Source organism: Tachysurus vachellii, chromosome 1, assembly GCF_030014155.1.
Source record: "Tachysurus vachellii isolate PV-2020 chromosome 1, HZAU_Pvac_v1, whole genome shotgun sequence".
In the NCBI taxonomy this organism is placed as follows: domain Eukaryota; kingdom Metazoa; phylum Chordata; class Actinopteri; order Siluriformes; family Bagridae; genus Tachysurus; species Tachysurus vachellii.
The window spans coordinates 3,798,816-3,826,079 of NC_083460.1; the positions used below are offsets into that span (position 1 = coordinate 3,798,816).

General features: G+C 42.2%; 2 protein-coding genes across 3 annotated transcripts in view; one reads left to right on the forward strand and one right to left on the reverse strand.

Annotated features, from left to right (window-relative positions):
- The window catches only part of pde1cb (phosphodiesterase 1C, calmodulin-dependent b), a 98,055-nt gene that overhangs the window by 10,617 nt on the left and 60,174 nt on the right, over positions 1-27,264 (forward strand). Inside the window, exons 1-3 of one of the 2 annotated variants that reach the window (XM_060868569.1) lie at positions 2,634-2,747; positions 10,126-10,176; positions 11,285-11,456. In XM_060868569.1, the coding sequence (XP_060724552.1) occupies positions 2,663-2,747; positions 10,126-10,176; positions 11,285-11,456 (308 nt within the window). In that variant the 5' untranslated portion in view covers positions 2,634-2,662. Of the gene's footprint in view, positions 1-2,633; positions 2,748-10,125; positions 10,177-11,284; positions 11,457-27,264 lie in introns of those variants that run through there. The other variant, XM_060868560.1, reaches the window with a different exon arrangement.
- The window catches only part of LOC132844833 (protein THEM6-like), a 261,817-nt gene continuing 253,665 nt past the window's right edge, over positions 19,113-27,264 (reverse strand). Inside the window, exon 4 of the mRNA XM_060868675.1 lies at positions 19,113-19,126. The gene's annotated coding sequence lies outside the window, so the exon portion shown is untranslated. The remainder of the gene's footprint in view (positions 19,127-27,264) is intronic.

Here is a 27,264-nt window from a genome sequence, read left to right on the forward strand (position 1 = left end):
CAGGCTCTCCATGTGGAGCAGAAGTGAGCATCCACCAAGTGATGAGACTCCATCCAGAAGAAGGTCTTCAGGATGGATCAAGCAGGTCCAGTGAGAAGATGATGAGGGAAATGATGCTGATGACCATGCTGATGATGATGATGAAGGTGTCTTAGAAGCAGTATTGAACAAAATCCTTCATGCTTGTTTATTATTTCCTGATTGTGATCATCTGAGTGTTTCTACTTCTGAGTACAGAGTCTGGTTAAAGTTCTTCGTTCACTCTGCTCTTGCATCTTCTTTCCCTCATCAGCCAGGCTTTACGCTAGATCCGAAGCATATATAGATAACAAACATGGATCTGATACCCAGGCGTCTGAGTTTATTTTGTTTTGTTTGTTTTTTTCTGCTTGTTAATTTGACTCTGACTGTATCTGCGTCACAGAGACTGAGCGATAAAAACGAGCCGGAGCCTGAGCTGTTGCTTGGTGACAGGCGTTTACTACAAAAAAGACTGTACAAATATCACGACCTTGTAAAAGATCTCGGAGACTTGGAACACGCATAAAAGGAGGAGACAAAAAAAAAAAAATGATCTGGTTTGTGGCAAAAATGTTTGTCATTTTCTTTGATTTGTGGAGCTGAGAGTCAGTCGGTGGTCTGTAGAGTTAGAGTTTCAAGAATGAGAGAGAGAGAGAGAGAGAGAGAGAGAGAGAGAGAGAGAGAGAGAGAGAGGAAGTGGAATTGTAAATCTATAAAAAAAGCAATTCATTATTTAAAAAAAAAAGTTTTTTTTTTAAAAACTTTTTTACTTGTAACAATATTTAAACAGAGTAAAATTTTTAGTTTGACTTTTTATTTTATTTATTAATTTTTTTGTAGTGTTCTTTAAGTAAATTTACTTTAAACATATTTCTCTTTTCCATTTTTATTTTCCAAGTTTGTGTAATTAAATGCTGTGGGTCTTGAAATTCATTACAATACATTACAATGTGTTCAAACAAACGTTTAGTTGGATCCCAAAACCAGATCACTGTATCACAGCGTTTTCCGAAGTTCTGAATAACGAAAGTCTAAAAGTCATCACCAAGCCTGATCACAGGAAAATAATCAACGACAGAGTGGTGTGATGAAGCCTGACATGAAGCGGAGTCACCGTTACCTCCATGAAGTGATTTCATTCATTTTCTACCGCTTATCCGAACTACCTCGGGTCACGGGGAGCCTGTGCCTATCTCAGGCGTCATCGGGCATCAAGGCAGGATACACCCTGGACGGAGTGCCAACCCATCGCAGGGCACACACACACACACACACTCATTCACTCACACAATCACACACTTCGGACAATTTTTCCAGAGATGCCAATCAACCTACCATGCATGTCTTTGGACCGGGGGAGGAAACCGGAGTACCCGGAGGAAACCCCCGAGGCACGGGGAGAACATGCAAACTCCACACACACAAGGCGGAGGCGGGAATCGAACCCCCAACCCTGGAGGTGTGAGGCGAACGTGCTAACCACTAAGCCACCGTGCCCCTCTGAAGTGATTTTGTATATAAAATATAACTACTGTATGAGATACAACATGCATACAAAAGAACAAAATGCAGCTTGTTACAAGAGCAGAAATCTTTTCCCTGTATCAGTTGTAACTTTTCCTCTGAATATAAACCTGTGATTTGGCTTACAGCCAGAACTCTAATCAGATCTGCTGCTTTAGGAAATGATTTAATACATTCTGACCAATCAGATTTGAGACTTCAGCAGCTCTGTGGTATGAACAATATCAGTATTTATCAAGGACAAAAGAAATTTACTTTCGACACACTTCTTTCTGCAGGGAACAAGTCTTGGAGGTCTCATAGTTTATCGGTGCGCAAACTTTACTGGTGCATTAACAGTTTGTGTGTGTGTGTGTGTGTGTGTGTTGAGTGGGGGTGGGCTGTGCAGTTGAGTGGGTTCTCCTTCCTTAAACACATCTTTAGGATGGTCTCTGGAGAATTCTTACACACACACACACACACACACACACACACACACACACACACACACACACACACACACACACTTATTTATTTATTTAGATGGGAACGTGTGATACAAAAAAGAAAGGCACTGCATTCCATTGTTTGTCTGTCTGCCTGTCTCTCTGTCTGTCTGTCTCTCTGTCTGTCTTTCTGTCTGTCTGCCTGTCTGTCTGTCTGTCTTTTTATCATAAGTCACAAATGACAGCCTTTGTGTTACACACTGAAACTGGAATGAAACAAAAATGACACAGTCTGCTATTATCTGGGGAAATGGGCATAATTCAGAACAATGCCGAATGTGTGTGTGTATATGTGTGTGTGTGTGTTAGTAACAGAAAGTTTGATACACAGTAAGGGAGGAAGAGAGGGTGGAAGAGAGAGAGAATAATGTGGAGAGTGTGAGGGAAGGTCACCACTGAGAGAGAAAGGAGGAGGAGGAGGAGGAGGAGAAGGTGGAGAGAGAAAGAAAGCTGCTTCTTCCTCAACACAACTTCACCTCAGAGGTCTCACACACTCGCCAAGCTGCTCGCGCCGCTGGCAGACGCTCCAGCTCTACTGTCTGAAAGCGCAAGAGTGTAAATTAGTGTGAAGCCAAGCTTTCAGAGCTTCAGACTGGCCTGAGGGAGAGAGGGGAGAGGAGAGGAAGGAGGGAATGACGGAGAACAACACCAGGAAACAGGGACTTAAGAAAGGGAGGAGTGCCACGTTCAGCATCGACGGATACAGCTTCACTATAGGTAAGAGTCAGAGAGAGAGAGAGAGAGAGAGAGAGAGAGAGAGGGCAAGTGGATTTGAAAATATATTTTAAAAAAGCATGTAGAATAAAGGATAAATCATGAGGACCATCATGTAAACTGTTTATCATTAAAAATGCATTTTATTTGAATATATTTAATTAAAAATCGTCTGCTTGTGGTGTGTTAAAATAAAACAATGTAATTATTATTATTATTATTATTATTATTATTATTATTATTATTATTATTGCTGTTTTTGTTTTTCATTTATTTATTTATTTATTTATTTATTTATTTAAATCACCTACCTGCATGGTTATGCAAATGCATTGGCACTCGCTCTCTTTTTTATATTAATTTTGCCTTTGATTGAATTTTGTTTTCTTCTTCTTCTTCTTCTTCTTCTTCTTCTTCTTCTTCTTCTTCTTCTTCTTCATCATCATCTTCATCATCTTCTTTTTGTATCAGGTTGACAGGAGAAGCAAAATATTTACAAACATGATTTTTTTTTAATAATATCTGTTTTTTTTTAACCATATTTTTTGACTAAACATCATAAATGTTGTGGGAACTGCAGCTGTTTCCTCAGAAATCCACACAATATACAGCGAGGACAATTTATACAGAACAATCGGTCATTATTTTGATACTTAGAGACACTTCAGTTCATTATTTCTGCTTGGCAAATGCACTGTATAGGTAAGGGTAAAGGGTAATTTGCTGTTTAAAAATATAAAAGGAAAGATGGTGAAGGACGTGTAAAAATATGGAATTGTCTTTCCACTGAAAGCTAAAAAGACTGTTTCCTGAGACTGAGTCTTTCTAGCAGTTCACAGAGCGTATTTAATCACTGCTTATCCGCCTACACAAACATGGAAACCAGTGAGAGAGCGCCACAGATCACTGTCGAATTAAGACAAAAGCGAAAAAGAGAGACGCCATGTAACGTGAAAGGATGAGATATAATGTGATGTGATGTGATGTATGACGTGACATGAAGAGATAGGATTGGATGCGATGTGATGTGATGTGATTGGTTTGGATGTGATGTGATGGGATTGGATTGGATTAGATGTGATGGGATGGGATGGGATGGGATGGGATGTGATGGGATGCACACTACTTTTTCCCTTAATGATGTGATGTGATGGGATGGGATGGGATGGGATGTGATGGGATGTGATGTGATGCACACTACTTTTTCCCTTAATGATGTGATGTGATGTGATGGGATGGGATGGGATGGGATGTGATGTGATGCTCACTCTACTTTTTCCCTTAATGATGTGATGTGATGTGATGGGGTTGGATGTGATGGGATGGGATGGGATGGGATGGGATGTGATGGGATGTGATGTGATGCACACTACTTTTTCCCTTAATGATGTGATGTGATGGGATGGGATGTGATGTGATGCTCACTCTACTTTTTCCCTTAATGATGTGATGGGATGTGATGGGATGTGATGGGATGTGATGGGATGGGATGGGGTTGGATGTGATGGGATGGGATGGGATGTGATGTGATGAGGTGGGATGTGATGTGATGTGATGTGATGGGGTTGGATGTGATGGGATTGGGTGGGATGTGATGTGATGTAATGGGGTTGGATGTGATGGGATGGGATGTGATGTGATGGGGTGGGATGTGATGTGATGTGATGGGATGGGATGTGATGTGATGGGATGTGATGTGATGCTCACTCTACTTTTTCCCTTAATGATGTGATGTGATGGGATGTGATGTGATGTGATGGGATGTGATGTGATGGGATGGGATGGGATGGGATGTGATGCTCACTCTACTTTTTTCCCTTAATGATGTGATGTGATGGGATGTGATGTGATGCTCACTCTACTTGTTTCCCTTAATGATGTGATGTGATGTGATGTGATGTGATGGGATGTGATGTGATGGGATGTGATGTGATGGGATGTGATGTGATGCTCACTCTACTTTTTTCCGTTAATGATGTGATGTGATGGGATGTGATGTGATGCTCACTCTACTTGTTTCCCTTAATGATGTGTACTGCTGCAGCCATTTCAGGACTGGTGTGATGTGAAGTCTCAGTAGCCAGAGACGAAGAAGTCTCGGAGAAGAAGTCTTTATTCGTCACATAGTAACTGCACCACAGTGAAATGCATTTCTTCACATCTCTTCTCTCTGTAGTTCATTTTCAGGGGCATTTTTATCTTTAAGAGAGCATTTCTTTTTTGTTTACATCAAACTCATAGTATTTTTTCACCATCACCTTTTTTTTTTGTTAAAGAAAACATCTTCCATTATCTTTAATGATTTGATGAGTATATGAGTATATAATGAATATATTCTTCAGAAATTATTTAACCTACACTGACTAGATACCAGGAGCTGTCAGTCTTTTATGAAGATCTCCATTAGCATAAGATTCACAATAGATCATTTCCCAGTGAATTTAGGTGGCTTGTTGTTGTTGAAATGTTTCATGGCGTGTCTGGCATTGATGATTTTATCTGTTAGGGCATTTTGGGTAGTACTTTTGCCCTGCAGATCCATTCAGGTCAGAGTGCAGGGTTAGCCATGGTACAAGCACAGAGAGGGTTAAGAGCCTCACTTAGGGGCCAAAGAGTGGCAGCTTGGCAGTGATAGAAATCACAACCTTCTGATTAGTAACCCTTGAGCCACCTCATGATGTTTCCAGTACAATCAAGAGCAAGACAATTTGAACATTAGCTAAATAAATGACATCACATGCTCCATGACCTCAAGCTTACCATATTACCACTATGTTCTTGTTTAGATCTCACAGTCTACAGCAGGGGTGGCCAACCAGTCAGAGACCAAGAGCCACAGTGTTTACTGTGTTACCGCAAAGAGCCACATCATACACATGGGCACATATGAACATCGCCTTTTTTTCCCTGCCATTTTGAGAGCGAACTTGACACAAATTGTTTACTCAAATGATCTTGCTCCTACTGGGAAACTTTGTGGTATTTTCATTGCACTCACATGCGCGTTTGACGAAAATACCGTATTGAACTTAAGCGAAGCGAAGACGCATATTAAAAAGACACAAATACAAACTTCGGGATGAACGTAAGAGCCGCATGAAACCGGGCAAAGAGCCGCATGCGGCTCGGGAGCCGAGGGTTGGCCACCCCTGGCCTACAGCTATCACTTCATTATTACTACATACTGAATGTTCTGCTCTTGTGTTCTTGTAGACGTTCCACATAACAGCGAGATGGGGGTTAAGGTGGTGGGGTATGATCTTGGTGTGGCGCTGAACGTTAGAGGAGTTTTTGAAGTGATACACAGTAAGAATGAGTTCAGTTATCCATCAAAATCCATCCATGTTTACACCAAAGGACCAGTTATAGCAGTGACATGTGTATTTTGTAGTATAACCATACAGTATACTGTATCTGGACCTTTCTCTTGAGCTCTTTGGTAAATATTACTTTTGCAGATATTCAGAGATATCCTTAACACCTCATAATTTTAAGGAGATCATTTACAAGGACACCTGGATTTATCAGGAGATGCTTCCTAACTTTCTTGGTTGCTTTGCACTCCTGAGTTGAAGCTGTTATAAATATCCAGAAACCTGGAACGGCAGCAAGAGCATTATTGGCAAAAGCTTTTGCGATCACAGCGCTGTTCGATCCTCAGATTTGATTAGTCAGACGCTCTGAGACTACAAGGCAAATCAAATGTTTCTGTATATTAATGCACTCATTTTATTACTTTATGGCTGCTATAGTAACAGCTCATTCACAGGGACAAGCCCAGGTACAGAAAATGTGCTTTAGTATTTAGCTGCTAGAACGTATGCGATAACAGGAAGTAAGTTGTTTTGTAGATGTTCACACAATCGTAACTGTGACTGTAAATGAAAAAAAAAAATGAAACCTTTGTATAAGGTTTAAAAGGAGAAAACCACAGGAAACCAAGACCTTTTTTATTAGTACATATTATATTATTTTCACCTTTATTATTGACCCTTAATGAAGTGCATGGAACTTAATAAGGCGACAAAATACCACGGAAAATGATGTGACTAGCAGCATGTAAAATAAACTAAACTCAAGAAGTGTTAGAAAATGATAAATGTTACAGGTGTGTACACTTAAAAGCGGTTCTAGTCTGCTTTCAGAGCTTTTTTTTTTGGGTTTGTTTTTTTTAACATAAAATGTTCAGGCAAAAGCACCATGGTAACAAGAGGGAAGCAGAATCAGTGGTGCCAGTACTTTTAATCGCACACATCTCTCCTGAACTGAACAGAGAAGAAGTATTAGGAAGTAAAGCAATTTGAGCAAGAGAGAGAGAGAGAGAGAGAGAGAAAGAGAGACCGAGACAGAGAGAGAGAGAGAGAGAGAGAGAGAGCGAGAGAGGGAGAAAGAGAGACAGAGACAGAGAGAGAGAGAGAGAGAGAGAGAGGGGGAGAAAGAGAGACAGAGAGAGAGAGACAGAGAGAGAGAGACAGAGAGAGAGAGAGAGAGAGAGAGAGAGGGAGAAAGAGAGACAGAGACAGAGAGAGCGAGAGAGAGAGAGAGAGAGAGGGAGAAAGAGAGACAGAGAGAGAGAGACAGAGAGAGAGAGACAGAGAGAGAGAATAAAGTTTGTAATTATATAATATCTATAAATTCTGTACATCAAATTCAAACGCTTTCTTCTCTCAGAGTTTGTACAGTTGGACAACTGGTGTGTGTCTGGGTGTGCGAGGGTATATATATGTGTGTGTGTGTGTGTGTGTGTGTGTGTGTGTGTGCTCTCAATTCACACTTCCCTATAACACAGTGTGGCGATATGAAACAGCTGACCGTCGCCCTGGTAACGGGGCGGGCCGTGTTCTGCTGGATTTAGTGGAGCGTGCCGAACACCGTCTTTGACTCATGAACCATCCTCATTGGGGTGAACAGGGCAGATACAAACCTGCACCACAGTCTCCACTTCATCCTGCTTCATTTCTATTTCCTCCTCTATATCTACCCTCCGAAACTAGCTCTATATCTACCCTCCGAAACTAGCTCTATATCTACCCTCCGAAACTAGCTCTATATCTACCCTCCGAAACTAGCTCTATATCTACCCTCCGAAACTAGCTCTATATCTACCCTCCGAAACTAGCTCTATATCTACCCTCCGAAACTAGCTCTATATCTGCCCTCCGAAACTAGCTCTATATCTACCCTCCGAAACTAGCTCTATATCTACCCTCCGAAACTAGCTCTATATCTACCCTCCGAAACTAGCTCTATATCTACCCTCCGAAACTAGCTCTATATCTACCCTCCGAAACTAGCTCTATATCTACCCTCCGAAACTAGCTCTATATCTACCCTCCGAAACTAGCTCTATATCTACCCTCCGAAACTAGCTCTATATCTACCCTCCGAAACTAGCTCTATATCTACCCTCCAAAACTAGCTCTATATCTGCCCTCCAAAACTAGCTCTATATCTACCCTCCGAAACTAGCTCTATATCTACCCTCCGAAACTAGCTCTATATCTACCCTCCGAAACTAGCTCTATATCTACCCTCCGAAACTAGCTCTATATCTACCCTCCGAAACTAGCTCTATATCTACCCTCCAAAACTAGCTCTATATCTGCCCTCCAAAACTAGCTCTATATCTACCCTCCAAAACTAGCTCTATATCTACCCTCCGAAACTAGCTCTATATCTACCCTCCGAAACTAGCTCTATATCTGCCCTCCAAAACTAGCTCTATATCTACCCTCCGAAACTAGCTCTATATCTACCCTCCGAAACTAGCTCTATATCTACCCTCCGAAACTAGTTCTATATCTACCCTCCGAATCTAGCTCTATATCTGCCCTCCGAAACTAGCTCTATATCTGCCCTCCAAAACTAGCTCTATATCTACCCTCCGAAACTAGCTCTATATCTACCCTCCGAAACTAGCTCTATATCTACCCTCCGAAACTAGCTCTATATCTACCCTCCGAAACTAGCTCTATATCTACCCTCCAAAACAGGCAGGACAAAATTTTCTAATGTGACTTTAACCAATAAAGAAAAGAAGGTCTCACTTAACAACTCTGACTCTATCAAAGTTTTTTAAAATCATATTATATTTATTCATATTTAACCATTTTACCAGTACAATGTAAAGTGCTTTATGTGACATTTTCAATCAGTATAAATGATTTATTTGTTTATTCTCGCAAGTCTAATCTAAAAGGAGTCAGGACTCAGTGTGAGACGTGTGTTTTTCCCATTGTTGGTAACCATACATACAATTTTAATGGCTAAAGATGAACACCTTCAGGTTTGATGTGTGTTTATGAACAAACACTTGGGACATCCCAGAGAGCAGCAATGGCTTTTATATCATCACAAGCCCCTCCCCATAACCAAAGCCCCGCCCCCAAAATCTCACTCTAAGCTGAACTCAAAAGTTGGCAGCCCTGACATATTTGAATGTTAGTGTAGGGGGAGGAGCCTTATGAAGGACAGGCAAGATAACGGGTTGTTCTGATTGGTTGAAAATCCACTTACTTTTTTTTAATTTATTTTTTAAATTGAAGTTTCCGGAATTTCAGGAAAATTTACTGTCTGAAAACAAAACGCTGGTTGTGGTTTTAATTCAGCATTAAACCTAAAGGATTAGGGACGTTTGGCAAAACACATGTTTAGTAGCTACTGCATTTTATTTAAGTGTTATTATGCAACTGGTTGCTTAATCTGTGGGTTTAATTAGAATTAAGAATAAACCCGATTTTGGGTTACATGAGGTGCATGTCACTAATATTATTTTGAAGAAAAACTAGTTTCCTCATTAGGATTTTGGGGATTTTTTATGATTTTTAATCTCTTTATAATTAGACTATAATCATATGCCTGTGATTGAACTGTTGCTACAGCAACAAAAATATTAGAACGAGCTTTAATGAATAGAAATCTGTGACTTGTCCGGCAGTTAGATCCAATTTATCACCACCTTCAAATCAATCAGATTCAAGAATCTATACACATTAAAGCTGGACCTTTAATGAACTACATTTCATCTTCCATCTAAACAAACCTCATTTTGTGCCTTTTTCTTTCAAGCGTCTTTACACTAATGATGAGGCGATGAAGCCGAACGGCCACGCGTGGGTTTGAAAGTTAGTTTAAAAGCCGTGTGGTCAGTTTGAAGCAATGTCGTGCAGCGCTTTCCTGCATGTCACCTTATAATGACTTGCTTTTATGAAGCATGAAGCCTTTATGGAAAATGGAAATGTGCCCGCGAGCACAACCTGCCACCCACCCACACACCCACCCACAGACACAAACGTGCATATGTTCAGACACCACCATATATCTATGCACATGCTATGCTTATAATCTCTCTCTCTCTCTCTCTCTCTCTCTCTCTCTCCAGTGGCTAATGAAGATGGAGAAAGCAACAGCAGGCCACCGGCGACTTTTGCACGTAAGTGTTTTCCCTGGGGAAAATGGAAAAAGAAGCACCAACATCACCAACAAAGCCAAAACAAACACACTGCCTAGGGCAAATTAGTAATGCACTAACTGTGAAGAGATGAGGAGAATGAGATAATACATCAGACATGTTAACGGTCTGTTTAGCAGCGAAGCTCACTTCACATTTATACAAATGTTTCAGGTTAGACGTCTCCCACATCACAGCACTTATTCAAAGGAAACTGTGATGTCAGGTTTTGTCCACTAGATGTCAGTGTTGTAGCGTCTAAATTGAAATGCACTGTCTGTATGTAGTTTGTTTGGATGTCAGTCGTCCAAATAATTCATTTTTCTTCCAGTTTGGAGAATGTGGACCTCCAGAATGTAAGGAATGATTAGTTGATATGTTGAATTGGGGCAGAAAAATAAACCTAAACAAGAAAAGAACAACAACAACAACAACAACAACAAAATGCTGATTGCTTAAGTAATCTAACTCTTAAATTATTATTAATTTTTCTCCAATCAAACACCTCATATTGCCCCAAAAGTCCCAGAATGCACTGAGAGGCACCGATGGTTTGACGTCGGCGATCCAGATAATTTGTTTTACTAATTTACAGAATATTCGCTGCTACAGAGACCAGATGAAGATGCTAGAATGAGTTGAGTAAAAGCAAACAAAAAAAAAACGCTGACCGCACCTTTAATATACCTTTAAATACAAAGATTCACTCATTTGTTTTCGTGAAAACGTTCTTGAGATATTTTTATCTACACGTTTCTTATAGTAGCTTGTCTTGCATAATTGATTGAAAATTGTCAATTATCAATTATTGCCTTCTCAAAATTCCCACAATGCAATGTGAAACCCAGACTGGTTGGATTTTGCTGGTCCACATCATCCATCAATCATTGATTTTCTTCCAGTTTACAGAACTGCCACAGAGACCAAATTTCTTCTGAGTTGAATTTACCGAAGCTGTCAGAAAATGATGAATGATTAAAGTAAAAAAAAAAACAAAAAACGCAGGCTGCACTTTCAATACAAGAATCTGATGGATCTTATATATATATATATATTAGATAAAACTCACAACCTGTTCTCCTCTCTAAAGGGTCGAAGTCCCAGAATGCATTGTGGAACGCCATTACATCTGGGTTGGGAGTCAAGGACATGGTCAAGGGTCAGAGGAGCATCGCAGATGACCCACGTAGCCTGGAGGAGATACTGGCTGAGGAGTTTCCTTCTGTAGACAGTCCAGATGCTACGGAGAAAGCCGCCATCAGGTCAATCTCTTTCTCTCTCTCTCTCTCTCTCTCTCTCTCTCTTTCTCTCTCTTCGCCTGCCTTCTGCACTCAACTCTACTGACCGATTTCTGATGGATGGATTGTAAATCTCTGTCCACTCATGCATGTTACCTGCGTATGTCATTGGCCTCTGGTAGTATTCCATTGCTGCTTGTCTGGATGCATTTAAATACACCTTTTTACACACACTCACACTCTCTCTCTCAGACACACACACACTAAATGAAGGCTTTCGCACTGGGACAATTGATTCAGTAAGGTTAATAGTGCAAACTGTGAGGTCATTTGTTCCATATTGAGTTGGTCATCACATGGGACATGTCACGTTTTCTAAGCCAGATTGATCCGGTTAAATGGCACCGATTTCACATTGTGCTCGTTCGAGTGATGGACTACACCGTTAGAGCCACAGATGACAGAAGCCCTGTTTAAACTGGATTAGTTTTATACTGGGGAAAGAGAACTGAATTATTATTACTGGAGTCTCTCTCTGGGACTTTAGTCTCTTCATTTCACCCTTTATACAACAACTAGTGGAAAGAAAGCTGACCTGACTAGAGGAGGAGCGAATAGAGCGATAGGGTCATATATACTGTATATATATGAGAGAGAGAGAGAGAGAGAGAGAGAGAGAGAGAGAGAGAGATCACAAACACATCACACACACACACAGAGAGAGAGAGAGAGAGAGAGAGAGAGAGAGAGAGAGAGAGAGAGAGATCACAAACACATCACACACACACAGAGAGAGAGAGAGAGAGAGAGAGAGAGAGAGAGAGAGAGAGAGAGAGAGAGAGATCACAAACACATCACACACAGAGAGAGAGAGAGAGAGAGAGAGAGAGAGAGAGAGAGAGAGGGAGAGAGAGAGAGAGAGAGATCACAAACACATCACACACACAGAGAGAGAGAGAGAGAGAGAGAGAGAGAGAGAGAGAGAGAGAGAGAGAGAGAGATCACAAACACATCAAACACACAGAGAGAGAGAGAGAGAGAGAGAGAGAGAGAGAGAGAGGGATCACAAACACATCACACACAGAGAGAGAGAGAGAGAGAGAGAGAGAGAGAGAGAGAGAGAGAGAGAGAGAGAGAGAGAGATCACAAACACATCACACACACACAGAGAGAGAGAGAGAGAGAGAGAGAGAGAGAGGGAGAGAGAGAGAGAGATCACAAACACATCACACACAGAGAGAGGGAGAGAGAGAGAGAGATCACAAACACATCACACACAGAGAGAGAGAGAGAGAGAGAGAGAGAGAGAGATCACAAACACATCACACACACACAGAGAGAGAGAGAGAGAGAGAGAGAGAGAGAGAGAGAGAGAGAGAGATTACAAACACACATAAGAGATCGACAGAGAGAGACACACAGAGAGAGAGAGATCACAAACACATCACAGAGAGAGAGAGAGAGAGAGAGAGAGAGAGAGAGAGAGAGAGAGATTACAAACACACATAAGAGATCGACAGAGAGAGACACACACAGAGAGAGAGAGAGAGATCACAAACACATCAAAAAGAGATAGAGAGAGAGAGAGAGAGAGAGAGAGAAAAGAGAAAGAGAGAGAGAGATCACAAACACATCACACACACAGAGAGAGAGAGAGAGAGAGAGAGAGAGAGAGAGAGAGAGAGAGATCACAAACACACATCACACACACAGAGAGAGAGAGAGAGAGAGAGAGAGAGAGAGAGAGAGAGAGAGAGAGAGAGAAAAGAGAAAGAGAGAGAGAGATCACAAACACATCACACACACAGAGAGAGAGAGAGAGAGAGAGAGAGAGAGAGAGAGAGAGAGAGAGAGAGATCACAAACACACATCACACACACAGAGAGAGAGAGAGAGAGAGAGAGAGATAGAGAGAGAGAGATCACAAACACACATCATAGAGAGAGAGAGAGAGAAAGCAATTTTCTGCTTGACTAGAATTAGGATTCAGACAGGAACAGATCCGGAAATTGTGGGCACTCACACACACACACACCTATACACACACACGCGCGCACACACACATATACACACACGCGCGCGCACGCGCGCACACACACATATACACACACACGCGCACGCACGCGCGCACACAGACACACACATGACTTTTTAATATGGAGGCCAAATATTTGTATCTGTAGCCTCAATGAAATATGCCTACATTTGTTAAGGATTAGAGTTAATTTCCTCTCACACATTTATCTTTTACAGTTGGGATTTAAATGTAAAACTTTCACTAACGTCGAATTTTCTTCCTATTCACGTGAGCAAACTGATGAACACTAACCGTTATCTACAGCTCAGCAACAAGAGAGACAAAGAGCTGAAAGCCACAGAGAAAGCGTGATCGTACAATAACGCAGCCACTGCAGCTAGTCACAGTAACTCAGACCTGAGCTCTGAAGTGTCATCCTTTTACAGGGTGCCATTACTTTTGTTCCGCTATTTTTATTTCGGTCTGAATTAAAATAAATAATTGTTTATGTTTTGAAGTCGTATACCTTAACGTACAATTTTACAGGTCTTGTGAAATTGCTTTTGCATTTATTTATTTATTTATTTATTTATGAACAAATTTGTTCAAGCCAAATGTACACCTGATTTTTACAGACGAATGTTAGAAAAGGGGCAAATTGGTACACAAACGAAAAAAAATTGTTTTAGTGTTGTCGGGATCTTGCTTGGACACTAGGGGGCAGAGTGTTTTGTCACGTGTCTTTGTTTGTGTTGTTTTTCCTGCCTAGGGGGGCACGGTGGCTTAGTGGTTAGCACGTTCGCCTCACACCTCCAGGGTGGGGGTTCGATTCCTGCCTCCTCCTTGTGTGTGTGGAGTTTGCATGTTCTCCCCGTGCCTCGGGGGTTTCCTCCGGGTACTCCGGTTTCCTCCCCCGGTCCAAAGACATGCATGGTAGGTTGATTGGCATCTCTGGAAAATTGTCCGTAGTGTGTGATTGCGTGAGTGAATGAGAGTGTGTGTGTGTGCCCTGTGATGTGTTGGCACTCCGTCCAGGGTGTATCCTGCCTTGATGCCCGATGACACCTGAGATAGGCACAGGCTCCCCGTGACCTGAGGTAGTTCGCATAAGCGGTAGAAAATGAATGAATGTTTCCCGCCTGTTTTCACCTGACCCTAATTACCCTGCCTATTTTCCCTTCACGTTGCACGTTGCTTTGCTGAATCCTCGTCTTTTGTTTGTCTGTGTTTAATCTGGTGATTGTTTTCCCTTAGTTGCCGCCATGCCTTGTGTCAGGTTTTCCGTACTTTATTGTCCTGTCGATGTTTAATTTTATTTTGTAAATCAATCGTGTTGTTTGTTATCCCTGCACTTGGGTCTGGTTTTTATCCTTGCCGGGTTACCACCGCCGTTACTGACAAACAGATAAACGACAAAAAAAAAGAGAGCATGCTACGAAGGACAAAACAGTCATACAGGTAGATTTATTTTAGAAAACAAATAAACAACCAAAAATTATGGTTATGGTTAGATTATCAAATAGGCCACGCCCACCCGATGATGCAATATCTGTTACGATGTTCTGAAATCCCTGGAAATAAGTGCCTGCAGTTAGGCGACAGCTTGCTCATCCTTGCTCTTCTCTTTGTCACATGACAGTACAGGTTTTTCTTACCGACTCTACAGACATTCGGATTGAACACCGGAGCAGGTTTTGCTAGTTTGACACCGAGCAGCTCCGCTGTTTTAATTTTGCTAATGGAAACTTTCTGAAACTTTTTTGAGTTTTCACACCTCAGCCTTCGTCATCGCTACGTCGACTACGGACAAGACGTTCCAGTTGCTTTCTAGGAAGCATTTTATATCACAGAAACTGTTGATGTTTAGGCTTTCAGTGGAGGCAGGATGAAAACGAAATCAGCCAATCACTGCCTTTCTGTCACGTCGTCTGCAGGGGTTGTTTTGTAGAGTAGAGGATTAATGGAAAAAAAGCTTCTGTGGCTCCAACTAACAATTGATACACACAGATATACACACACACAAACGCACACGCACACACACACACACACGCACACACACACACACACACACACACACACACACACACACACACACACACACACGCACACACACATATACACACACACACACACACACACACACACACGCACACACACACATATACACACACACACACACATATCTATGTATCTTTGCTTGACTCGCCGGGAGAGCTCGTAATTGAAGGGGTTAGCATTTTCACTGACAAGAATAATGACAGAGGCAGACATGAAATGCTAAGTGCATTCACACACACACACACACACACACATACACACACATATTACACAAAAACCTAAAACTTACCAAAGACAAATGACGCACCAGATTCAGATGTATAGTGTTGCACCACATGACTCATGACTCTAAAGGCATATTTAGGAGCAGAATGTTGCTTGGACAGTTTATTGTTTATTGACTGTTTACTACAAACACTTTTATTTCATTTTGAGTTCCAGAGCTCATCATTCAGTCTACTCTGTAAAGCCATACCAAGTTATTCACTGTTTGACTTCCAGGAAGTTGTAAAGCAGGAGATTTGAACGAATTTATCCAGGTACAATGTTTCCAGCACCTTGGAATCCGTATCAGTTCTGTTTTGAGAGCAAAACGTGGTATTTGTGTGACCCATGAGTGTATAACATTGAGGCTAGGACACAAAGTTCTGTGTTTGGATGTCGTTTTTAGTGAGAACACATCGTTTTGTCGCATTTCGGTCGGTAGCAAAGTTCCGTAGCGACCGTTTGTGCTCATTAGGAGCTCGCGTCTGAGCCTTTTACTGTATGTGGCGCCACGTGATAAACGGCTGTTAAACACTAAACGAGGTGCGGTGTGGTTTATCATCACACATGCAATCAGGAGGCACTTATCAAACTTATTAGTGGGTTACACCGATGTAGTGTGTATGAAAATACAGAGATGGAACAGAATGTAAAGTCTTACAACACACACACACACACACAGCTCATTGGATGTATTAGTGCATCGGATGTTAAGTGCTTCTCATACGCAACGTAGTTTGATTTTATTCTTTATGAACCCACTCAAATCATGCTGAAGGTAGAAAAACCGATCGCGTTCATGGTACTCTGTTGGTACTCGTGGATCCATCGTACGCATTCGAATTATGCACCGTAAAGCACACACTTGTTAACAAATACGGAGTCTAAACATCAAAGCTAGCATTAACCCTTCCAATCAAGTCATTTGGCGAATCCTTGAAAGGTTTATTCTTGTGTTTCTGACGCAATTTAATGACCAAGCTCGCAGGCGTCAGTTTCTTCCCCCAGATAGAGTGGATTAGTCGAAGCTATAATGACATGCAGATTATTTTCACATCACCGAACCGGAAACTCTCCTCAGGGCTTCGGCACAGGAGACGTAGAAGCCGAGCGAAATCGTCTCTAAACGTCTTAGGTGTGGTGCTGCTTTAACTTGAGCCAGTATGAAGTGTTAGAAATGTTTCTCAATTGCTAGTAGAAATAATGATTAACCACCACTTCTTTACTTCATAAGACATTGGATTGAGGTTTAAAGTTAAAATAAATGAACATGGAGGTGTATGGCTGCTGTCCTCATTGCTCTGTTTATTTAAAATAGCTTTAGCTCGGATGAAAGCGGCGTCTCGTCCTGTGCCAGCTGGTGTTGGCAGGGTAACGATTCCAGTCCTGGGTTTTCATCTGATGAGGAGGTGACAGCGAGGGTTCAAGGTCATTCAACACCACTTTGGTGCGTGTATAACGAGATCGCTCGGCCAGCGTTACTCGAGAGAAATTTAGCCATGCATGGCTAAATGACCGTTCGTCAACGTCACCAACCCCCAGAGCTGATAATACTAATTAACTCACTGCCGTTACTGTAATACAGACCGTTCATTATACTGCCAATTCCACTGCGCGGAAATCCGTCACTCGTGTTATGCATTATGAATTAGAATGCAGAATGAAAATGTACCCAGATGTTATTAAAAACCAAAAATGAGGTTAGACGAGCTGCCAGTTTTATCCGCATGCATTCAGACCTTCGTTATTGATCTTGTTTCTAACTTCTTTTTAATCCTACACATGAATTTGCGATCTCTGGATTTATTCTATTTCAATTTTATTCGATTCTTTTCTATTCTATTCATCGCAAGGCTTCTGGATAAACAGGAAATGGATTCTTTTTTAGAATGAAACAACATTTTTATACAGAACATTTGTAATCATTTTTTTTTTGTATCCATTTCTTCTTACATTTGATGGCTTTAATGGACGTCACAGCAGCTGTAATCAGTCCTTCGCTCATTAAACTCTTTTTCTTTTTCACTCTCTTGATGTTAATAAGACAAAATAATTGCAGCTTGTCATGTTACCATCATGTTTTTTTTTTTGTAATTGTTTTATACCTGTGGTGAATGGTGTATGCTTGTTTGTTGTTGAGTCTTCGATAAATGGCTGCAATCAACAAGTGATCATGAATACAAAAGAAAACAGGAAGTTTATGGGAGGAAAGTAGACGAGTGTTTATGGCTTCAGTTTTGCACTTGAATGACAAAACAAAAAAAAACGGAGTTATGTCAGTGTCAAAAAACACTCACTCACTTTCTACCGCTTGTCCAAACTACCTCAGGTCACGGGGAGCCTGTGCCTATCTCAGGCATCATCGGGCATCAAGGCAGGATACACCCTGGACGGAGTGCCAACCCATCGCAGGGCACACACACACTCTCATTCACTCACGCAATCACACACTACAGACAATTTTCCAGAGATGCCAATCAACCTACCATGCATGTCTTTGGACCGGGGGAGGAAACCGGAGTACCCGGAGGAAACCCCCGAGGCACGGGGAGAACATGCAAACTCCACACACACAAGGTGGAGGTGGGAATCGAACCCCCAACCCTGGAGGGGTGACGTGCTAACGTGCGAACGTGCTAACCACTAAGCCACCGTGCACCCCTTCAAAAAACACTCAAGACTGTTGTTTTTTTCACACAGAAATGTTTGTATCTTCAGAGTAAATGATGATCTCAAACCCATTCCTGCTTTCTGAGATGCTCCAAGTGTTTGTTCATAAGCATTACAAATTCAGTGTGATGGTCTCAACAGAGGGAATAAAAACACGTCTAAAACACACTGAAAGCTCCGAGTCCTGACTCATTATAGATCAGATTCTCGACTGGTGATAAAATAATTCCTTTCGACTGGAACAACAGTGTTCTGGTAAAAAGTGTTAAGTCGCGTTTACACGAGTCCAAAACTATCCAGGATTTCATTTGGACTGTGTGTTAAGGGCCTCAAGGCTGAGTTAAGATCGAATCCGAATAAATATATGTCAAGATCAACACTGAAATTCTTTTTGAGGATATGTGAAGTCTTTATCTCAGCGAGTGCGACTGATGCGAGTGTAGAAAAAAAATGTAAGAGGAAATTCGAGATTAAAAAAAAGTGTTAATGAAGCGATTAAAGCAATGTCTTTCCTCATGACCCCTCTTTGACCTTTCTCCTGGGACACACGCACTGTGGCGAGACTGTTTATATGCCGAATAGCGTAATCAGCACACACACACTCATCAGTTCAGATTGTGCCAGGGCTGCACAGCGGGGGAATAAAGACGAACAACGAGATCATTCATTGAACGCTCGGGTCAATATTCAGAGTTGGCCATCGTCCTGATATATAAAAGATTATTTCCTTAACCTGCAAGATGCAGTGAAGTGGATCTGGAGTCTAGAGGTGATGTTCGGGGCAGACGCTTCATTTTTCAGCGTCAGATGGAAATCATTTTCAAGCCTAAATTCTATTTTATTATGCTAGCACTGCTCACATTTATGACCTTTGATTTTATAATGTAGATTACTAGCCCTCTTTAACGTGCGAGTCTCTATGAGAGAGAGAGAAAAAGAGAGAGAGAGAGAGAGAGAGAGAGAGTATCTGCTTATCGCCTCAAACTTTTCTCTCTATAAGTATTAGCATGCTAAGTCTTTCCAGCACATGCTAATCCGGAATACTAATCTAATTCTGAAAGAAAGAAAGAAAGAAAGAAAGAAAGAAAGCTGTGATTGAAGACATCAATGAAAGCTCTGGTTGCGAGCTAAAACACTGTGTCTGACGGTTCGATTCCAGGCTGCGTGCAAATCTAAATGAGCTCCTGAATTTTTAATGGCTGCTGCTTACAGTATGTGTGTGTGTTGTGTAGTCAAATTTTCGTAGCTTGCACTGCATCCATCGTACACTAGGAAGCTTTGATTAGCATGACAAATGTATAGGCATGCGATTGGGTGCCTAGATTTTAAGCATGGTTAGCATGTTAGCCACTCCATTAAGAGCTATAATCATACTGTAGCATTTCTAAACATTTTGTTCACGTTTTGTTTGGAGACAAATTTCTCTAGAAATGTTCAAAATTTGTTTTTATCTATAATGCAGTATGATTACCCAGAGTGCACCAGTACTTTCACTGGAAGATTCACAATGTTGTGAAGTGTGTACAGCCAATCATCTTGTACCCTCATGATTATAAAACTGTCAGGACTTAAAAATGTCCCAAAGATGCTTTGATTATAGGTTACTTCTAAAAAAAAATCTCTTGTAAAGGTGTGTGAAGATGTTGCCTTGACGACATGAATTAAATTAAAAATGAAATTGTGGTATCGTCGGTTGGGGATCACTACTTTGTGTGTGTGTGTGTTTGTGGGTGGGGGGTGTTTATTTTTGCTCACACTGGTTGGCTATCCTTGTAGACCTTAGACAGGAGTGTCACTGCAAAACAACAGAAATTTCTCCATTACTGTTAACTGATGATGAAATATTTTGACTCCGCCCCCTTCCACACCTGTCACACCTGTTGAAGCTTCAAAACCCCTGACTGAGGAATAGGGTTGGGTATCAAAAGAAAATTTCCGGTTCCGATTCCGGTTCCAGTTCTGCCTTACGATTCCCGGTTCTGATTCCGATTCCATAATAAAAGAAATGTGAAAAATAATGCACAATACTTAAACAATTCCATTTGTGTTTATTAATCACTCTTTAAATATTTGAAACAGAGTGTTTCAATTCATATCAATTTAAATTAAAATAAATCCAACATCATATTTAACATCCAGAATTACGACTTAGCAAAACAGTTGTCAATTTTTTCTGAAGAAACATTAACATGTCTGCTTTCTCTGGGAGAAGACGAGACCTTTCCTGGCTTATTGTATCTCCAGCTGTGGAGAAAACCCTCTCAGAGGGGGAGATTTGCTTCATTGTTGTAGCTTTGGAAATGAATCCACACTTTAGACGTTTTTGAGACATGTTTAACACAAAGCGTACCTCAGCACAGCAGAGCGAGTGACTGATTTCTGTAGTAAACTGTGTTAATTAGGTTGCGTGACTGTAAACAATGTAAACAATTAATATACATGAGGTAAGACGTGGCTATTTAAAGTGACCGTGGTGGTTAGCACATTCGCCTCACACCTCCAGGGTTGGGGGTTCGATTCCCGCCTCCGCCTTGTGTGTGTGGAGTTTGCATGTTCTCCCCGTGCCTCGGGGGTTTCCTCCGGGTACTCAGGTTTCCTCCCCCGGTCCAAAGACATGCATGGTAGGTTGATTGACATCTCTGGAAAAATTGTCCGTAGTGTGTGAGTGTGTGAGTGAATGAGAGTGTGTGTGTGTGTGTGTGTGCCCTGTGATGGGTTGGCACTCCGTCCAGGGTGTATCCTGCCTTGATGCCCGATGACGCCTGAGATAGGCACAGGCTCCCTGTGACCCGAGGTAGTTCGGATAAGCGGTAGAAGATGAGTGAGATTGGTTAAGAACCGATAGGAGAGAAATGGTTTCCAATAATTATGGTTAAAAACACAAAAAAAGAAAACGTAAATACGACTTTCCCACTTGTAAATACTCTACTACTGTAACTTTCCAGGAGAATCTCTTTGTTTGTTTTTTCTTTTAGTTTGTCCCCTGCCTGTATCTGTTTGTTAAGATTAGCGAGAGAAATGGTCTAAAGCTTCTGCTTACAATAATACAACACAGCTTACAATATGCTTTTAAAAATTTCATTACGTCAAGTCGAGTCACAAACAGAGATGATTCACGACTTGCCTGGTACTGAATTCTCTCACTGAGTCACTTAATATTGTCCGTCTTTATCGGTGGACAGTGACGAGGGTTTGCGTCGCTGCGTTCTCATTAAAATTGATGTTTGGAATAATAACAAGTTGATGAACGAGGAAGCCGGGAATGTGCCGAGTCAAAATGAATGTGTGCTAATTTCACTGCTCCTGATGATCTGCAAACATTTTAATCACTGATCTGTCAGAACGAGCGGCTCGTATGAATAGTAATAAATGAGGTGTGTACAGCGTGAGTGTCGGAGCTGCTGTTCTGCCTTTAGGTCTTTAAAGTCTGCTCACGATCTCTTTTTCACAGACAATTCAGACCTGACTTTTTCAGATGTGCAGGTTATTAGTCATTTTCTCATGTGAGGGTTTTTAAAACTCCTCGTAGTTGTAGGTTCTGATGTGTAATGCGTTTATTTTAAAGAGGGCCACAAGATGGTAAAACAGAACATTATGTCACTCTAGATACTTTTTTTTAACCTCCTGGGTTGGGGGGGTTGATTTCCGTCTCCTGTTGGATGATTGACATTTGTAGCGTATGAACATCTGTGTGATTGAATCCTAGGACGAGTCAGCACACTATCCAGAGTGTCCAGGATGTCCACTTTCCTTGTGCCCTTCTTGTGTCTCCTGGGATAGACTCCAGGTTTTCTGAGACCTTGTGTAGGACAAACACCATTTTAGAAAACATTTATGGCATTTGGCAAAAACGTTTATCCAGAGTGACTTACATTTTATCAAATGAAGGTTAAGGGCCTTTCCTAAGGGCCCAGCAGTGGATGCTTGGTGAACCTGGGATTCAAACTCACGACCTTCCAATTAGTGATCCAACATGTTAACTACTAAACTACTACATCACAGAAAATGTGTTTCCCCAAAAACAGTGACTTTTAGCGAAAGTTCCATCTAAGCTGCTTATGCATATATTACTATATAAAGTGGTGTGAAAAAGTGTTTGCACATTTGTCACACTTTAAAGTTTCAGAACATCATTCATTCATTCATTCATTCATTCATTCATTTTCTACCGCTTATCCGAACTACCTCGGGTCACGGGGAGCCTGTGATCTCAGGCGTCATCGGGCATCAAGGCAGGATACACCCTGGACGGAGTGCCAACCCATCGCAGGACACTCACACACACTCTCATTCACTCACGCAATCACACACTACGGACAATTTTCCAGAGATGCCAATCAACCTACCATGCATGTCTTTGGACCGGGGGAGGAAACCGAGTTTCAGAACATCAAACAAATTTAAATATTAGTCAAAGATAACACAAGTAAACACAACATGCAGTTTTTAAACAAAATCCAAACCCCCATGGCCCTGTGTGAAAAAGTGCCCCCTCCCCCAAAAGCTACACATCATGCCGAGAAAGAAAGAAATGAGAAAGAAATTGGGGTCTATCAGTCTGGAAAAGGTTATAAAGCCATTTCTAAAGCTTTGGGACCCCAGCGAACCACAGTGAAAGTCATTATCCACAAATGGCAAAAACATGGAACAGTAGTGACCCTTCCCAGGAGTCGCCAGCCGACCAAAATTACCCCAAGAGAGCAGCGATGACTCATCCAAGATGTCATAAAAGACCCCACAACAACATCCAAAGAACTGCAGGCCTCACTTGTCTCAGTTATGGTCAGTGTTCATGACTCCACCATAAGACAAAGACTGGGCAACATTTACCTGCATGGCAGAGTTCCAAGATGGAAACCACTGCTGAGCAAAAAGAACATAAAGGCACGTCTCAGTTTAGGCAGAAAACATTTTGATGATCCTCAAGACTTTTGGGAAAATACTCTGTGGACTGACGAGACAAATGTTGAACTTTTTAGTGTCTTCCTGTTGTCTGCTGTCTACCAAAAAATCCTGGAAGGACAAAGTGCAGCCATCCGTTCATGACATCAAGCTGAACCGAACTTGGGTTCTGCAGCAGGACAATGAACCAAAACACACCAGCAAGTCCGCCTCTGAATGGCTGAATCAAAACAAAATGAAGACTTTGGAGCGGCCGAGTCAAAGTCCTGACCTGAATCCTATTGAGATGCTGTGGCATGACCTTAAAAACGCGGTTCATGCTCGAAAACCCGACACTCACTCACTCTCACTCTCACTCATTTTCTACCGCTTATCCGAACTACCTCGGGTCACGGGGAGCCTGTGCCTATTTCAGGCGTCATCGGGCATCAAGGCAGGATACACCCTGGACGGAGTGCCAACCCATTGCAGGGCACACACACACTCTCATTCACTCACACACTACGGACAATTTTCCAGAGATGCCAATCAACCTACCATGCATGTCTTTGGACCGGGGGAGGAAACCGGGAAAACCCTCCAATGTGGCTGAATTACAACAATTCTGCAAAGATGAGTGGACCACAATTCCTCCACAGCACTGTAACAGACTCATTGCAAATTATTGCAAACGCTTGATTGCAGTTCTTGCTGCTAAGGGCGGCCCAAGCAGTTATTAGGTTTAGGGGGCAAGCACTTTTTCACACAGGTCCATGTAGGTTTGGATTTTGTTTTCCCTTAATAATAAAAACCTACTGTAATGACGGGAAACAGAGCGGACCCAAACGCAGGATAGCATAAATCAAAATAGGGTTTAATAACTGAAAACATGAAACAGGCCGCAGACTAGACAGGACAAATCACAGTAGATGCAAGTTCCGCGCCGCACGGCACAGTTAAATACAAGAAGACAATGACACAATAAGGATCAGGTGTGATGACAGGGAGGAGCAGACGAAGGCGGGGCAGACACGTGACGAGAAACATAAACAGATGCACGTGGCCAGAGTCCGGGCAGAGTCCTTACAGAGCCCCCCCCAAGGCGCCAATCCGTCCAGGCAGTCCCGACGCGCCCGGGAGGGGGGAGCAAGGCACACGGCGAGGCAGGTGGGGGGAGCAAGGCACACGGCGAGGCAGGTGGGGGGAGCAAGGCACACGGCGAGGCAGGTGGGGGGAGCAAGGCACACGGCGAGGCAGGTGGGGGGAGCAAGGCACACGGCAAGGCAGGTGGGGGGAGCAAGGCACACGGCGGCGCAGCCAGAGAGGGCCGAGTGACGTCCACAGCTGAGCTGAAGGGCCGAGCGACGTCCACAGCCGAGCTGAAGGGCCGAGCGACGTCCACAGCCGAGCTGAAGGCCCGAGCGACGTCCACAGCCGAGCTGAAGGGCCGAGCGACGTCCACAGCCGAGCTGAAGGGCCGAGCGACGTCCACAGCCGAGCTGAAGGGCCGAGCACAACCCCAGACGCACCCCGGCCAGATCCACCCCCAAAGTCCAGGAAAGGGAGGGCGGGAGGGAAAAAAAATAAATCCTCCACAAAACAGGGAAGTCCAAAAACAGGAAAAAACACAGGCCTGCGACACCCCCCGCGGACAGGAAGTGGGGCGATGTCCTCCACGGAAACCAAAAGTGAAGCGACGCCCCCCACCGGAAAGTGCGGGGCGATGTCACAGGACACTGAAAAAACAAAACAAACCTTGGGCTGGCGACATGGTCCGCAACCAGGAAGTGAGGCGGCGCCCCCCGCGAAAAAACCAAAAGCGAGGCGGCGCCCCTCACCGAAAAAATGCGGACCCACGTCGCCAAACGCGCCAAGTCCAGAGGGGAAAAAAAAAACAAACACGAAAAAAGTACTCCCCGTATAGCTGGTCCAAGTAGCTGCTATCCCGCTGGGTCCTCATATGGCGGCATCTTCTGTAACGACGGGAAACAGAGCGGACCCAAACGCAGGATAGCATAAATCAAAATAGGGTTTAATAACTGAAAACATGAAACAGGCCGCAGACTAGACAGGACAAATCACAGTAGATGCCGCGCTGCACGAAGCAACGCGGCACAGTTAAATACAAGAAGACAATGACACAATAAGGATCAGGTGTGATGACAGGGAGGAGCAGACGAAGGCGGGGCAGACACGTGACGAGAAACATAAACAGATGCACGTGGCCAGAGTCCGGGCAGAGTCCTTACACCTACATTTAAAAACTGCATGTTCTGTTTACTTCTTATCTTTGACTAATATTTAAAATTGTTTGATGATCTGAAACATTAAAGTGTGACAAACGTGAAAAGAAAAGAAAAAATCAGGAAGGGGCAAACACTTTTTCACACCACTTTAATATCTATATATCGTTACGTATTATTTCCGTGGCATTATTATAAATTTTATTAAAAAAAATGTTTTTGTCTCTATTCGGATTACTGACCCCACCTGTACTTAAGTGTTGATCCTGAGGTGATTTGAGTTTCTGTGTTCATTAGCACATGATGAGCAAGTGTGTACCGTGGTGTGTGTTCAGGAGCGACCGAATTGGCTCTCACACACCACATGCTTTGTTCCAGAAAAGAACAAGACTCACAACTGAGAGATGGACTGTAAAGAGCAGAGCTTTTCACGATTAGCCTTTGAAGACTGAGGAGTGAGGAGTGCCAATCCGGTCACTCTCACCTTTTCTTTCTGTCTCTCTATCTCTCTCTCAAACACACACACACACACACACACACACACACACACACACACACACACACACATACAGCTTCCATCTTCACAGATGAAAGCAGAGTAGTAACTTCCCATGGCATTATCACCTGCTGCCACTGAATTGTGTAATTGAAAGGCTTCTACAGCTGAGTCATTCTCCAGATCTTAGTGCAAAGAGATATCAACAAAACAAAGCAACAAAAAGAAAACCCCGATGGAAAAGAGGAAGGAAGAAAAAATGTTTAGAGTGAAAAGGAAGAGCTGAAAAAAAGAAGGTCAAAACAGTTTAGTTCCTCAAATTTAGGGGTGTCACCAAGTATGAGTACAATATTCAGAAAGACAAAATGCATCATAAATAAAGACAGATGTCAAAATATTAGTGGAGTTTTTGTGTGTGTGTGTGTGTGTGTGTGTGTGTGTGTGTGTGTGTGTGTGTGTGTTTTGCCCATTAAATGAAATTAAAAAACTTTGTCTCATTCAGTAAATGATCGTTCTCAAGCTTAAGGATCATGAAAATAAAATCGTACAGGCATTTGAACGAAATTGTCACATATACTATATTCTCTCTCTCTCTCTCTCTCACACACACACACACACACACACACACACACACACGTGTGGAATGTTGGACATTTAATGCACTCAATGGGGCGGGCCTACCAGGCAGGGTTTTTTTTCAAGATGGCGGATAATAATAATAATAATAATAATAACAATAATAACAATAATAACAATAAGCCCCATTTACTGCCTCATTATTGTTCACTGATTAACACTGGTTTGTATCTCCCCCCACTCCCTTTTTTGTGGTAACAAAAGTTACATAATCAACATTCAAACATTCATATACATAAACATGCTATCTATCTATCTATCTATCTATCTATCTATCTATCTATCTATCTATCTATCTATCTATCACACTCTCACTCTCTATCTATCTATCTATCTATCTATCTATCTATCTATCTATCTATCTATCTATCTATCTATCTCAAGTCAATTAATATCCCTGTTTTTTTTGTACATCATTTGAACATAGATGAAGTTTAGATGGTTTTGTTCTATTAGCAGATCGTGTTGCTTCTTTCTAGAAGAAATGCTTGAAATATGCAAAATTGTTCGCTGAAAGGACAGGAAACTTTTTTAAACGACACAAACAGTCAAATAAAGTACGGTGAA